At 38.1% G+C, this 12,479-nt stretch overlaps 1 protein-coding gene and 1 long non-coding RNA gene across 5 annotated transcripts in view; both read right to left on the reverse strand.

Annotated features, from left to right (window-relative positions):
- LOC113435038 (uncharacterized) overlaps positions 1 to 12,479 on the reverse strand; it is a 274,736-nt gene that overhangs the window by 167,973 nt on the left and 94,284 nt on the right. The window lies entirely within an intron of this gene.
- Positions 1 to 12,479, reverse strand: part of XRCC3 (X-ray repair cross complementing 3) — a 624,633-nt gene that overhangs the window by 2,729 nt on the left and 609,425 nt on the right. For 3 of the 4 annotated variants that reach the window (XM_087922256.1, XM_087922258.1, XM_087922257.1), the window contains exons 2-5: positions 11,318 to 11,374; positions 10,523 to 10,660; positions 9,890 to 10,102; positions 6,939 to 7,093 (exon numbers count right to left, since the gene is read on the reverse strand). In XM_087922256.1, coding sequence (XP_087778382.1) covers positions 6,939 to 7,093; positions 9,890 to 10,102; positions 10,523 to 10,660; positions 11,318 to 11,372 — 561 coding nt within the window. In that variant the 5' untranslated portion in view covers positions 11,373 to 11,374. Of the gene's footprint in view, positions 1 to 6,938; positions 7,094 to 9,889; positions 10,103 to 10,522; positions 10,661 to 11,317; positions 11,375 to 12,192; positions 12,264 to 12,479 lie in introns of those variants that run through there. The other variant, XM_026698567.2, reaches the window with a different exon arrangement.

The following is a 12,479-nucleotide window of genomic DNA, read 5'->3' on the forward strand; positions in this document are numbered from 1 at the left end:
ACAGTAATTACTACAATAGCCAGAGTAATCCTTATTCCAAGTTTTTGTATTTGTTTGCAATGCAGCAAACAGTAAATTGTATACTCAATCCATCAGAGCTTTACTGAGTCAGGAAGCTGAGTGAGAATTACAGCAATGTTGCAAATCTATGCACATTATTTTGAGATTAAGCCCCAATTAAACCCACTGAATGTATAATAGGATTACATTAAGATCTTTACAGCAGGATTATTGGTATGGCTCCTCACTCTAAAACAATCGCTTGCAAGAATAAATATCCTTTTTCCATGCTTGTAAATATGATTATTCAAAGCTTCTTCCTGCCAAAGTGTACAAGCATTTCCTAACCAGTGATGTTTTTTCCAGGGTTTCAGATAGGGGTCAGTCCCCTGGCATGGGTCCTGCCTAATGTCACCATCAGCACTGAAATAAGTACCAACAGAAAAGGATTAACTGTGGTCAGCACAAATTGATTTAAGTCTCCTAAAAGAAATTACCCCACTCCAAACTGAAATATATCCACTAACTGCAGAGCTCTGCTGCATTATACTACCACTGCAACCCACAAGCCATTTATAAGGTGGTATAGAATGAATCTGTTTTTCTCTGCACAACTTTTATTGTATGTTCCTGATGGAGCATCAAACTGGGAAGCGAGGAATATAGCTGACAATCATTCCAGTGAACAATAAAATGCAAGAGAAATATACTGGAAATCAAGTTCTTATCAATACATTAATGCATCCATTTACCCTTCTGGCTACTGTTCTAGTAAGCTGAAACAGCCTCCCGCCCCAATGACCCATTCCCTATTCATATTTAGGAAGGTGGCTAAAATGGAGTTACTCAAAAGCACTTTACATGTTGTCACTGGGAGATACTATGTCAATATCATAATGGGTAAATTAAGACATTACCCTGTGATTTTTATCCTGTACTTTATCTGTTTTATACTATAAAGTGCCAGGAATCTATATGGAGTATTAATATACTGTTCAAAAAAATAAAAAGAACACAAAAATAAGACATCCTACATGTGAATGAATGAAATATTCTCATTAAATACTTTGTTCATTACATAGTTGAATGTGCTGATAACAAAATCACACAAAAATTATCAATGGAAATCAAATTTAGCAACCCATGGAGGTCTGGATTTGGAGTTACACTCAAAATTCAAGTGGAAAAAAACACTACAGGCTGATCCAGCTTTGATGTAATGTCCTTAAAACAAGTCAAAATGAGGCTCAGTAGTGTGTGTGGCCTCCACGTGCCTGTATGACCTCCCTACAATGCCTGGGCATGCCCTTGATGAGGTGGCGGATGGTCTGAGGGATCTCCTCCCACACCTGGACTAAAGAAATCCCCCAACTCCTGGACAGTCTGTAGTGCAATGGGGCGTTCGTGGATGGGGCGAGACATGATGTCCCAGATGTGCTCAATTGGATTCAGGTCTGGGGAACGGGCGGGCCAGTCCATAGCAGCAATGCCTTCATCTTGCAGGAACTGCTGACACACTCCAGCCACATGAGGTCTAGCATTGTTGTGCATTAGGAGGAACACAGGGCCAACCGCACCAGCATATGGTCTCACAAGGGGTCTGAGGATCTCATCTCGGTACCTAATGGCAGTCAGGCTACCTCTGGCGAGCACATGTAAGGCTGTGCAGCCCCCTAAAGAAATGCCACCCCACACCATTATTGACCCACTGCCAAACCGGCCATGCTGGAGGATGTTGCAGGCAGCGGAACGTTCTCCATGGCGTCTCCAGACCCTGTCACGTCTATCACATGTGCTCAGTGTGAACCTGCTTTCATCTGTGAAGAGCACAGGGCGCCAGTGGCGAATTTGCCAATCTTGGTGTTCTCTGGCAAAAGCCAAACGTCCTGCAGGGTGTTGGGCTGTAAGCACAACCCCCACCTGTGGACGTCGGGCCCTCATACCACCCTCATGGAGTCTGTTTCTGACCATTTGAGCAGCCACATGCACATTTGTAGCCCGCTGGAGGTCATTTTGCAGGGCTCTGGCAGTGCTCCTCCTGTCCCTCCTTGCACAAAGGTGGAGGTAGCGGTCCTGATGCTGGGTTGTTGCCCTCCTACGGCCTCCTCCACGTCTCCTGATGTACTGGCCTGTCTCCTGGTAGCGCCTCCATGCTCTGGACACTATGCTGACAGACACAGCAAACCTTGCCACAGTTCGCATTGATGTGCCATCCTGGATGAGCTGCACTACCTGAGCCACTTGTGTGGGTTGTAGACTCCGTCTCATGCTACCACTAGAGTGAAAGCACCGCCAGCATTCAAAAGTGATCAAACCATCAGCCAGGAAGCATAGGAACTGAGAAGTGGTCTGTGGTCACCACCTGGAGAACCACTCCTTTATTGGGGATGTCTTGCTAACTGCCTATGCTTTCCACCTGTTTTTTTTTTCAATGAAATTTTATTAACTTTCAAAAAGAATACACAAACAAAACATAAGACATAAGAACATAAAACATCTTTTCTAACAGCTACTTAACAAAACAAATAAGACATCTCATTTAAGTACAATATAGTTCTAAATTATCACATTTCCACACACAACTTAATATGCATCTTATATATTCAACTTCATATCTTATTACTGTTTTCCACCTTCTTACTGTTTCTTCCTTTATTTCTATTCAATTTTATTCATTAAACTTATACTTTCATATATTTCATATTACTATATTTCATATTGTTACTATTTCATATGTTCTTATCCAACATTACTCCTCAATAGACAAATGTAGACTAACAAACACATAACATAAAGAATATAAAACTTCTTTTTAGAAAGCGGCTTAACCCCGGGTTATAAATTTTGGTACAGACGTAAATTAAATTCATGCTCAGCTTATATACTATTTCATATCTTATTTAAAATTCTACATTTTACATATATCTTCTCCACTCTTTTCACTCTCTTAATTCTACTTTATTTATTTAATCTCAATTTAAATCATTACACTTGTATCTTTTGTCCGTTCTTTTTCAATTATCCATTTATCTTTCTCTTAAGCACAAACTTTTTCCTGTAATGACTGGTTGAAGTATGACACCTTTCTATTTTCCCCCCAAATTCAACACTTAAAATTAAACATTATTTCTATTCTGATTCTGCTTAGTACATTCTACATGACATTTTAAAATAAAAAACATAATAATCTTATAGTATATTAAAAATAGTGTTCCATAACCAATTAGTTAATTAAACATTAATTACACAATCCCTACAATATTCTATTAACACATATTTCAAATACAAATATAAAATACAGTCTTGTGTACCTTTGCAGAATCTCTATTTAAATTATATTTTACCCTTTATCTCTGAAAAAAAATTGTTTATTAACATCTTGTTTAAAATCTTTATAACTTCCCTTCGCTTTGTCCCTTCCTTCCTTATCAAATCTAACCTTTTTACCCCCTCCTCTCTCAATCTCCAACTTTTTAATCTCCCCTCTCTGTTGTATTCCTCTTTTCCATTGCTTTCCATCGTTATATCGATTTTTCACCTTACTTTTCCCTTTCTTAATTGTTTTTTTAGAACTCAAATTCTTGATTTTCTTCTCCTTTTTACCCTTTTTTAAAATCATATGTCCATTAAAGATGGCTTCTTCTTCATCGTCCCAGTCTTTTCCTTGTTGCATTTCCTGGTAAGCAGAAATCGCCATTTCTAAAAAGCAAAGATAGATCCAAAAGAGCCCTCTTCCTCTTCTCTTAGTCTTTCAAACTGCATTTTCAATTCTTCAAAAGATACCATTGTAAAAAGAAAAGGATTTTTTTTTTAAGCAATCCAAATGTTTTCTTAGTCTTTCAAAAGATAGTTAAAGTCCCGAAGTCATCAAGCAATCAAAGTCAGCACAATCAGCATAGTCTGTTTCACTTTCTTACTTGCTCTTCCTGGGGCAGAATTCAATTACATAATTCCAAGATATTTTTTGGAAGTTTTATTGCGATTTAATCTCTAATCTTATAAAACTCCAAGCAGTCTCCTTCAACAAACGTTAGTATAAATCATTTACCTCTCTTCCCTCCCACTTAAAGCAAGAAGATTTGGGTTTTAAAGTATCAGTATTTAAGAATGTAATTTCCCCTTGGCTTCAATTTTGAAAGTTAGTACCTTCTGCTGCCAATACGGGTGTTTCCGATTTCCATCTGCTGTCTCCGTGGGAAGGAAAGTGAGGAGAGAAAAAGCTTTCCCTTTACTCTCCACCGCAGCTTAACGATCCTCTGGGAAACAATATATCACTTGAAAAGCCAAAGTTCCAGGGTATTCAGATGTTAATTGTTGTCCCGGTTCAGCCAAAAGCTTTCTCTGTCTTCTCTTCCTTCAGCACACCTCCTGCACAATCTTTTCCAGATGCCAGCTTCTTAGTGGCGGCCATTATGACCGCCGCTGCATCGTCTTGAGAAAAGGAGGTTAAAACTGGGTGGGGAGGGGGTCTGTGACACCCCCAAACCCCTTCCCAGATCCTCCCTATCTTCGGCTGCCTCTACAGGGCAGCCTTATCCTCCAAATCCATCTGGATCGGAGGCACCAAGACAGCGAGCACAGCAGGGATCGCGAAGAAACGCAAATCCCTGCTGTCACCGAAGCCTGGCAACCCGGAAGCCCCCTTTCCACCTGTTGTCTATTCCATTTGCACAACAGCATGTGAAATTGATTGTCAATCAGTGTTGCTACCTAAGTGGACAGTTTGATTTCACAGAAGTGTGATTGACTTGGAGTTACATTGTGTTGTTTAAGTGTTCCCTTTATTTTTCTGAGCAGTGTACATCAAGTAACTGAAGGTTTGACCAAAAAAGCTGGTTTAAAAAGGCACATTTACAAAAATCAAAAAGCTTCAGGAAACACTAAAGATTGTATTGTTCACTGACCTTGTATTTGTAATAAACACCTAACTTTAAAAAAAAAACATGGCCTTTTCCCAGCTTGGTAGCAGCAGTGGCCATAAGAGGAATTCCTATTTTCTTCTGTTTAATCAAGTAATGTGTTCCATGTGCACACACATATTTTCTCACCAGGGACTAATCAGGATATGTACATCTGCTCTGCCCATCTCTGTGTCAGATGTCTAATTAGGTTAGACACATGAGAGCTGCCTCTGTATACAAATTTCTGTTCTTCCTTCATAGTGTATCTGTTTGGCTTTCAATAAGTGTGTGCATCAAAAAGCATAGGCCAAGTGGCAAACATGCTGCCCTGGGTAATGTGATGAAGAGAGAAGGGAGGGGTTTAGAATAGAGGAGTGGTGGCATGCAGAACCATTGCTCATCTGCCCCTCCCAAATTCTTTGCAGCCCATGGGCATTTTCTAAATCAATATTTTTTATTTCTTTTTTTTTCAGTTTCTCCTACCTCCTACATCAAATATGGTTGTATTATGTTCTGTTTGAGAGAATTATTTTGCTGACAGACGGATAGCCATCATTTTGAGCCCTTTTAGGAAAGGACTTTCTAATATGCCATTGGGTTGGAACGAACAAAAGGAAAGCATTTGACGTACATTTTACTCTTGGGCATTCCACTTTTGTTTTCCTTTCCTTAAGAAAAATTACAAATAATCTTAAGCAAAAGGTATCCTGTGAAATTCCAGTGTATTTTCTCACAAAGGAAACACTGAATATGCCAGGGGAAAAACAAGCAACTGATTAAGTCAGATCAATTTCTCTTCAAAATCAGTGCAATGCAATGCAATGCCTAGTTGAAAAGATTTTCTACGCCTGCAGCATAGTAATCAAATGCCAAACAATTCCCCTCTCTGCCAATTTTGAAAGAGCAAATGAAGTCTCTCCCCTGTCCTTGATTCCCTTTCTATCTCACTTACTTTGTCGTTGTTGAGGGCAGTGATGCTGTACCCTTGTCTCCAGAGTACAAGTTTCTGGAGGCCTGAAGACTGGTTTGATCACAGCCCCTGAGTTTTACTGCTGTCCACCATTTAATGGACAAACTGTTCTAACATCAGAGGTATACCGGAGAACAAAATGCAAGTTACTGTAACATTAATCAATGAGGCAGACTATAATTCTGCATTCTGCATTATATGCCCAAAATTAAAATTCAAGGCAGTAATAACATTTAAGACAATATACACACACACATATATGTATGTATGTATGTATGTATGCATGTATGTATGTATGTATATGTATATGTGTATGTGTATGTGTATGTGTATGTATATGTATATATAAAAATAGGCAGCCAATGATTCTGTGACTTGAGATTTATTATTGATGGATTAAAATCTGCTTTTATTCAAACTGATTCTTTTAGTCTTCTCTTGATAGCAAGATATACAAGATGCGTTGTGCAGGAAACCTGAAACAAAGTTCTTTTAAAATGTTTATAATTCAGATGACTTAGTGCCAAAAAAGTAGGCATATAACAGCACTGCTCTAGCTTCTGAGAGTCTTTCAACTTTGCATAGTTTCATAGCTCTGAGAACAAAAAGCGTACCTTTTTATTATAAAATAGAAGAAAAATGAACATTCTTTTCAGAAGTTCTGTACATTTTTTTGCAGTATTGAAGTTCAAACGTGACTTGATGAATGTGTTCTCTAAGTTAAGGTCTTTTTAATGATACCATTTTTAATGTTTTGCATAGTTTAACTAATGGATGTTCTATATGCATTATTTGTAGTCTTATAGCTTCATATTGAGAAAATGGGGGGGAGGGAAGGCTAACTGTATATATTTTGTAAAAACCAACCAACCTTTTTTTCTGTAGAGATTTGCTGAGAAATGGCATTTATGGAAACGGTACTATAAAATTGATGTTAAGTGTGAGTAATTGTTATTTTGATTTACAAAATGCATATTCTACATTGGAATGTAGCATCACAGCTCTTTTTCAGCTGCATAGATTGAATCTAACCTTTTGAAGCACTGACAGACAGATAATATACTCACCAGGTCTGCCGCATGTTCAACAAATATTCTGTTTCCAAATTTTATCTTCTGCATCACCTCAGATGGAACATCACTCCTCAATTTTGGCAGCTGCTCAATCAGTTGCTGCAGACGTTTATTAGGAAAAACATCTTCTGTGCAAATGTAAACTGCACCTGTAACAAAGGCCAAGCCATCTGAAATTACTGGCTTCTCTCTGTGGCAATCAGCTGGAAAACACACACACACACACACACGCACGCACGCACAGGGTCCACCCCTACAGGCCTAAAATGCAAGCTACTTAATGCAAAAAGCCTTGCAAACAAAATGCCTGAATTCCTCCTGCTTCTAAATGCAGCCCTATTCGACCTTGTTTTTGTCTGCGAGGCGTAGTTGAATGCATCCTTTCCAGACTCCTTATTACAGTAATAACCCCAATTTGCCTCTTATTAATTGGCCCCTAAACAAATGTACAACTGAACCTATGCATGCAAACCTGTACAATGCTGCTATGACTGGAGCTGGAGCATTTGATAACGAACAACACTAGGCTCAACAATTGCTTAGATCTCATTTTCTGCAATAGCTTAAACTCAATTTATGGCCTATAAGTTAAAGAACCTTTTTCCAACAGTGATCACAGTATGATTGATTTTTGTCTCAACTTGTGTCCTTGCAAAGAGGGTCATAATGATGTGACTCCAAATTATAATTTTAAAAAAGCCAATTATGATCTCATAGCTGCCAACCTCACATCTCTTGATTGGCACCTTTTGTTCACAGGTGCAGAAGACCATTATAAACTCTTTTGCTCTAAGTTAATAGAGTCATTAATCTATACGTACCAAAAATAACCCCTAAAGAAAAAACAACAAATTACCCATAACAATAAGAAAGTTACAATCCCCCGAAAAAATCTGTTTGGCGAGAAAACAAAACTGTCTATGTTAGCTAATGTTAAAAACCGCTACAAAGCCTTATGCTGCCAGATAAAGGAAGAATGTACCAATGACCATTGCAAACTGGAGGAAGAGTTATTAAACTCGAAATCCACCTGAGCTTCTATAATTTTGTAAACACCACATTTAAAGACTCGAAAACTATCCCACCCCTAAAAGGGCCTAATGGGGAAGACTGTAACGATGAAGCTGTTAAGGCCAACTTCTTCAATATGTTCTTCAGCTCAGTCTTTGTTGATAGCAATGACTGCTGTCCCCCCCATTTCCTAGTTGTACCATAACAAATTGTAACAATTTACTACATATTGATTTTACAGTAGGTAACATTGAAATGGCACTACGTAACCTAAAGCCATCTTTATCTATTGGCCCTGATGGATTATGTGCCTATTTCTTGAAAAAGCTTGCCACTGCCTTAGCTGAGCCTCTATGCACAATCTATGAGGTATCTTTCAGAACCAGCTCCTTGCCCGACTTATGGTCATTAGCCATGGTCATACCTATTTTTAAAAAGGGAGACCCTAGTCTAATAGAAAATTACAGACCAATCTCACTGTGTTGTGTCACCTGTAAAGTCATGGAATCAATTATAAACTAATCCATCATCCTCCACTTAGAAACAAACAAGCAGTTTGGTTTCAGGAAACAAACAGTTTGGTTTCAGGAAAAATTTGTCCTGTAATCTGCAACTCCCACACTGCAGAAATATTTGGATCACACATCTTGACCAGGGTAAAACAATAGTCGCAATTTACATAGACTTCTGCAAAGCTTCTGATGCAGTGGTGTACGACAAACTACTGTTGAAACTAAGTTCTTACAGCATCTACGGATCCCTGCACAATGGATAGCTGTGTTCCTGTCAAACAGGCAACAAATAGTCAAAATAGGAAGGGTCCTATCAAATCTGGCACCAGTTAACAGTTGTGCCTCCCCAAGGCAGTGTTTTAGGACCCACACACTTTCTGCTTTATATCAATGACCTATGCAACCATATCAAAGCAGCTGTGTCCTCTTCGCTGATGACATAAAATTATTTAACACCACCGACAATGCTACTGCCCTGTAAAGCGACCTTGACTATGTGCCAGAATGGTCACATAATTGGAAACTTCAAATTTTAACTAATAAATGCTCTGTCCTACATTGGCAATAAAAATCAGAACACCAAATACAAATTGGGCGGAAATGATCTCGTAGATGACCCTCACCCTATCAAGCACCTAGGAGTACTCATCTCAAACCTAATTTTGCTAAGCTTATTCTTCAGTAAACATTGAATTGCTAACTAGGGCATGAAAAACCTTTGCCAGACCAATTCTTGAATACAGCTCTTTCACCTGGAACCCACACTGTATATCGGACATTAATATAATTGAGCGAGTTCAGAGATATTTCTTGAGAAGAGTACTCCACTCTTCTACTCACAATAAATTTCCCTGTGTCTCCAGACTTGAAATTTTGGGCTTGGACAATCTGGAACTGCACCACCTGCGGTCCGATCTAAGCATCGCACACAAAATTGTCTGCTAGTCTTGCCTGTCAATGACTTCTTCAGCTTCAACCACAATAATACACAGGTACAGAATTGATACAAACTCAAGGTAAACCGCTTCAAAATCGATTGCAGAAAACACGACTTCACCAACAGAGTGGTCAACACCTGGAATGCTCTACCCAACTCTGTTGTTACAACCTCAAACCCTCACAGCTTCAATCTCAAAACTGTCTACCGTGGACCTCACCCCATTCTTAAGAACTCCTTAAAGGAGCTCCTTAAAGGTGCATAAGCGCATCAGGATGCCTACCGTCCCTGTCTTACTGTCTCCATTTATATGCTGGGAAGGGATAATAATTTCCTTTTTTTAAAAAAATTATTTGATATGTCAACCCATTTTATAACTGCACCTGTGGGTGGCTAACGAAATAAAAACAATAAAAGCAGAGTAATACTAATAGAAAAAACCCTGCTCAAAAACACTAGAAACATTAAAAGAAAATATTCCTTACCAGATTCTAGTCCACCATATCTGTATGGATACTGCACAGAAAGACACAGCTGCAAAGCAATCTGAGTCTTCCCAGCAGAGCTTTCACCAGCAATTTCAGTAATTCCTGTGTTGGGAATTCCACCTCGGAGTAAGCCATCTAGAACTGCGCAGCCCAGACTCAGCTTCTGGCCTTGGGAAGTGCTGGGGGCTTGGTTTTGAAATAGTTGGAGTGCTAAAACAATTTGACAGTAGATTTACTTAATACACTTGTATGTCATTTTCAATGTAATTATCTTAAAATGGCTCAAAAAATAAATGCATGGAGGCTCTTAATCGGCTGATTCAGAAATCCTCAGCAAGCATTCAGTAAGACATCCAGCAAAAGCACAATGTTCCATTTCGGCAGCAGGAAAAGAATATAAGATGGAAAGGAAAGGGAATAAAAGAGATTCTCAAAATTAGAGAAGAAAAAAGGTACCTTGTTACCATTTTATGACATACACATCAAATTTTACAGCAAGTTAAAGGATTCAATTAGATTTTATAAAAAATCTGGAAGATCAAATCCCACTACACCTTCAATTTATAGGTTTATAGTAGTTTAATATTTCTTTAAATTGATTGTTTAGAAAAAAGCTAGTTGAAGACTTACCCGTAAAAACAGTGTTTTTTCTCAAAGTACTAGAAATTGTTCTTAGTAGATATTGTACATCTGTCTTGGATAGCTTTGTTAACCTTTGCAAATCTGATCCCGAAAGATGGAAAATGTCTTTAATTGATGTTATATTTGCTGAAATAAGAAAATTGATTCTATAACCAACATAGATTTATTTATTTGAAAAGTGGTAATATTACAGGGCATAGACATGTTATTACTTTATTCTCTTGTTCTGGAATCCTGTATCATATACCTTAAAATGGCCTATTCAACTCAATGCAACTTACTTTTAAGTAGACATGAATAGCATAGCACCATTAATATAGAGATTTGTTTTTATGCAAGTACTTTTTTCTAAAGCAAAACTGTGAAACTATAATTGTTCACTGTTGCTCAACTATTCAGAACATCCCTTATCACTGGCATTCATTCATTCATTCATTCATTCATTCTTCATACTTCTAAACATTAAGTGGGGTTCCTAGTACCTGTAGTTCAGCAATGAGAACAAGGCTAAAAAAATCCAATCAATGGTCAGCTATAGACACACTCACAGATGTTTATTCAGAAGTGAGTCCAACATGGAAAAATTTCAAATTGTGACCTTAGTTTCTTTTCAGATCTGGATATACCCAATCTCATCACAATCAGCATTTACCCACTTGCAACTGTAGTCTATACAATCCCTTAATCAAATGCAGCAAGACAGTTTTCTTACACAATCAATATATAAAAATGGTAGATGGGTGGCATATAATAAGAAAACAAGGATTTGTAGAGTTAATGTACCTTTTTTAATAGCTGCAATCACTCTAGGGTTCATGTCAAACTTATCCCAGTCCATTTCTTCACAAATGCAGAGCCACACAATATTAAGTAACAAAGAGGAAGAAAACTGAGTAAGACATAGCTTTAAAAAGATGCTAACAGAAAGATTTGAAATAGTTTTTTACATCAGCCTTGCTCCTTTATTTCAGTATTATTTTTCCAAGTTTTCTTTAATGCTTTTATGTTACTAGTGCTATATACTGACTTGCAATTCCTAGGCTCCTTGGCTTGTTTTAGTTATTTTCGGGTTATGTGAAAAAATATCAGGGGTGAAGAATAGTTCAAACATAAACTGCGTAAGACAATGATACTTAGGTGGAAAAATAAAAGGACATATGAGATTGGCCAAGACATATTGAATGTTGTGAAAGTGGATGCAGCTGCTATTTTACAATCATCCCACGAATAAGGGGCTTCCCTCCTCTATTCTTCTGGAACTCAAACAGCCTAGCCTGTTAGACGTCGAGTAGGACATCCATGGGAAGAAAACGAATGAAGCTTTTATCATGAAAGTGAACCAAAAAATGATGACAGTTGAATGAAAAAAAGCTTCCACCCCTACACGTAAAAGTAAAGAAATTTTAATAAATGAAAAAAAAATAATTACTGAACTTAACTCTTTTACTTCTTCATAGAATCTTTATTTGCCTTATAGTTCCAAGTCAAGCACATATGTGATTATAGACTCAAAACTGCAAACCAACTTGAAAAAAAATGCCAATTTTGAAAGCTAAACAGAGTTCTCAAAAACGGACAGTCGGACAAAAGTCCCCCCCAACTCAAACTCCACCGAGAAAAGCCTATGAAGGCAGAGTCGCTTTTAAATTATTTCCTACCTTCAATGAACGACCCTAAACCTTAGAGAAGAGAAAGGCGCTAACATGAACTAGCCTAAACCGCGGAAAGCATGGGCCAATCACAGAATGATGGAAAGAGTTAATAACCAATCAGAAAGCTTCGCTCGTCATCAAGATCTTAAACTTCGCTGTACATCTTTTACTTCGCTGTAAAAGGCGCATGCGGCGTTATTGTCTAGTCTGCGCGCACGCGTGCGAGACTCCTCTCTCTTTCTCCCTTTTTCACTTTCCTATTTGGCCTGACATGCCTTGAAGGGGATTGGCTG

This window comes from Pseudonaja textilis, chromosome 1 (assembly GCF_049901715.1).
Source record: "Pseudonaja textilis isolate UNSWEBS1 chromosome 1, rPseTex1.2, whole genome shotgun sequence".
NCBI classification, from domain to species: Eukaryota; Metazoa; Chordata; class Lepidosauria; order Squamata; family Elapidae; genus Pseudonaja; species Pseudonaja textilis.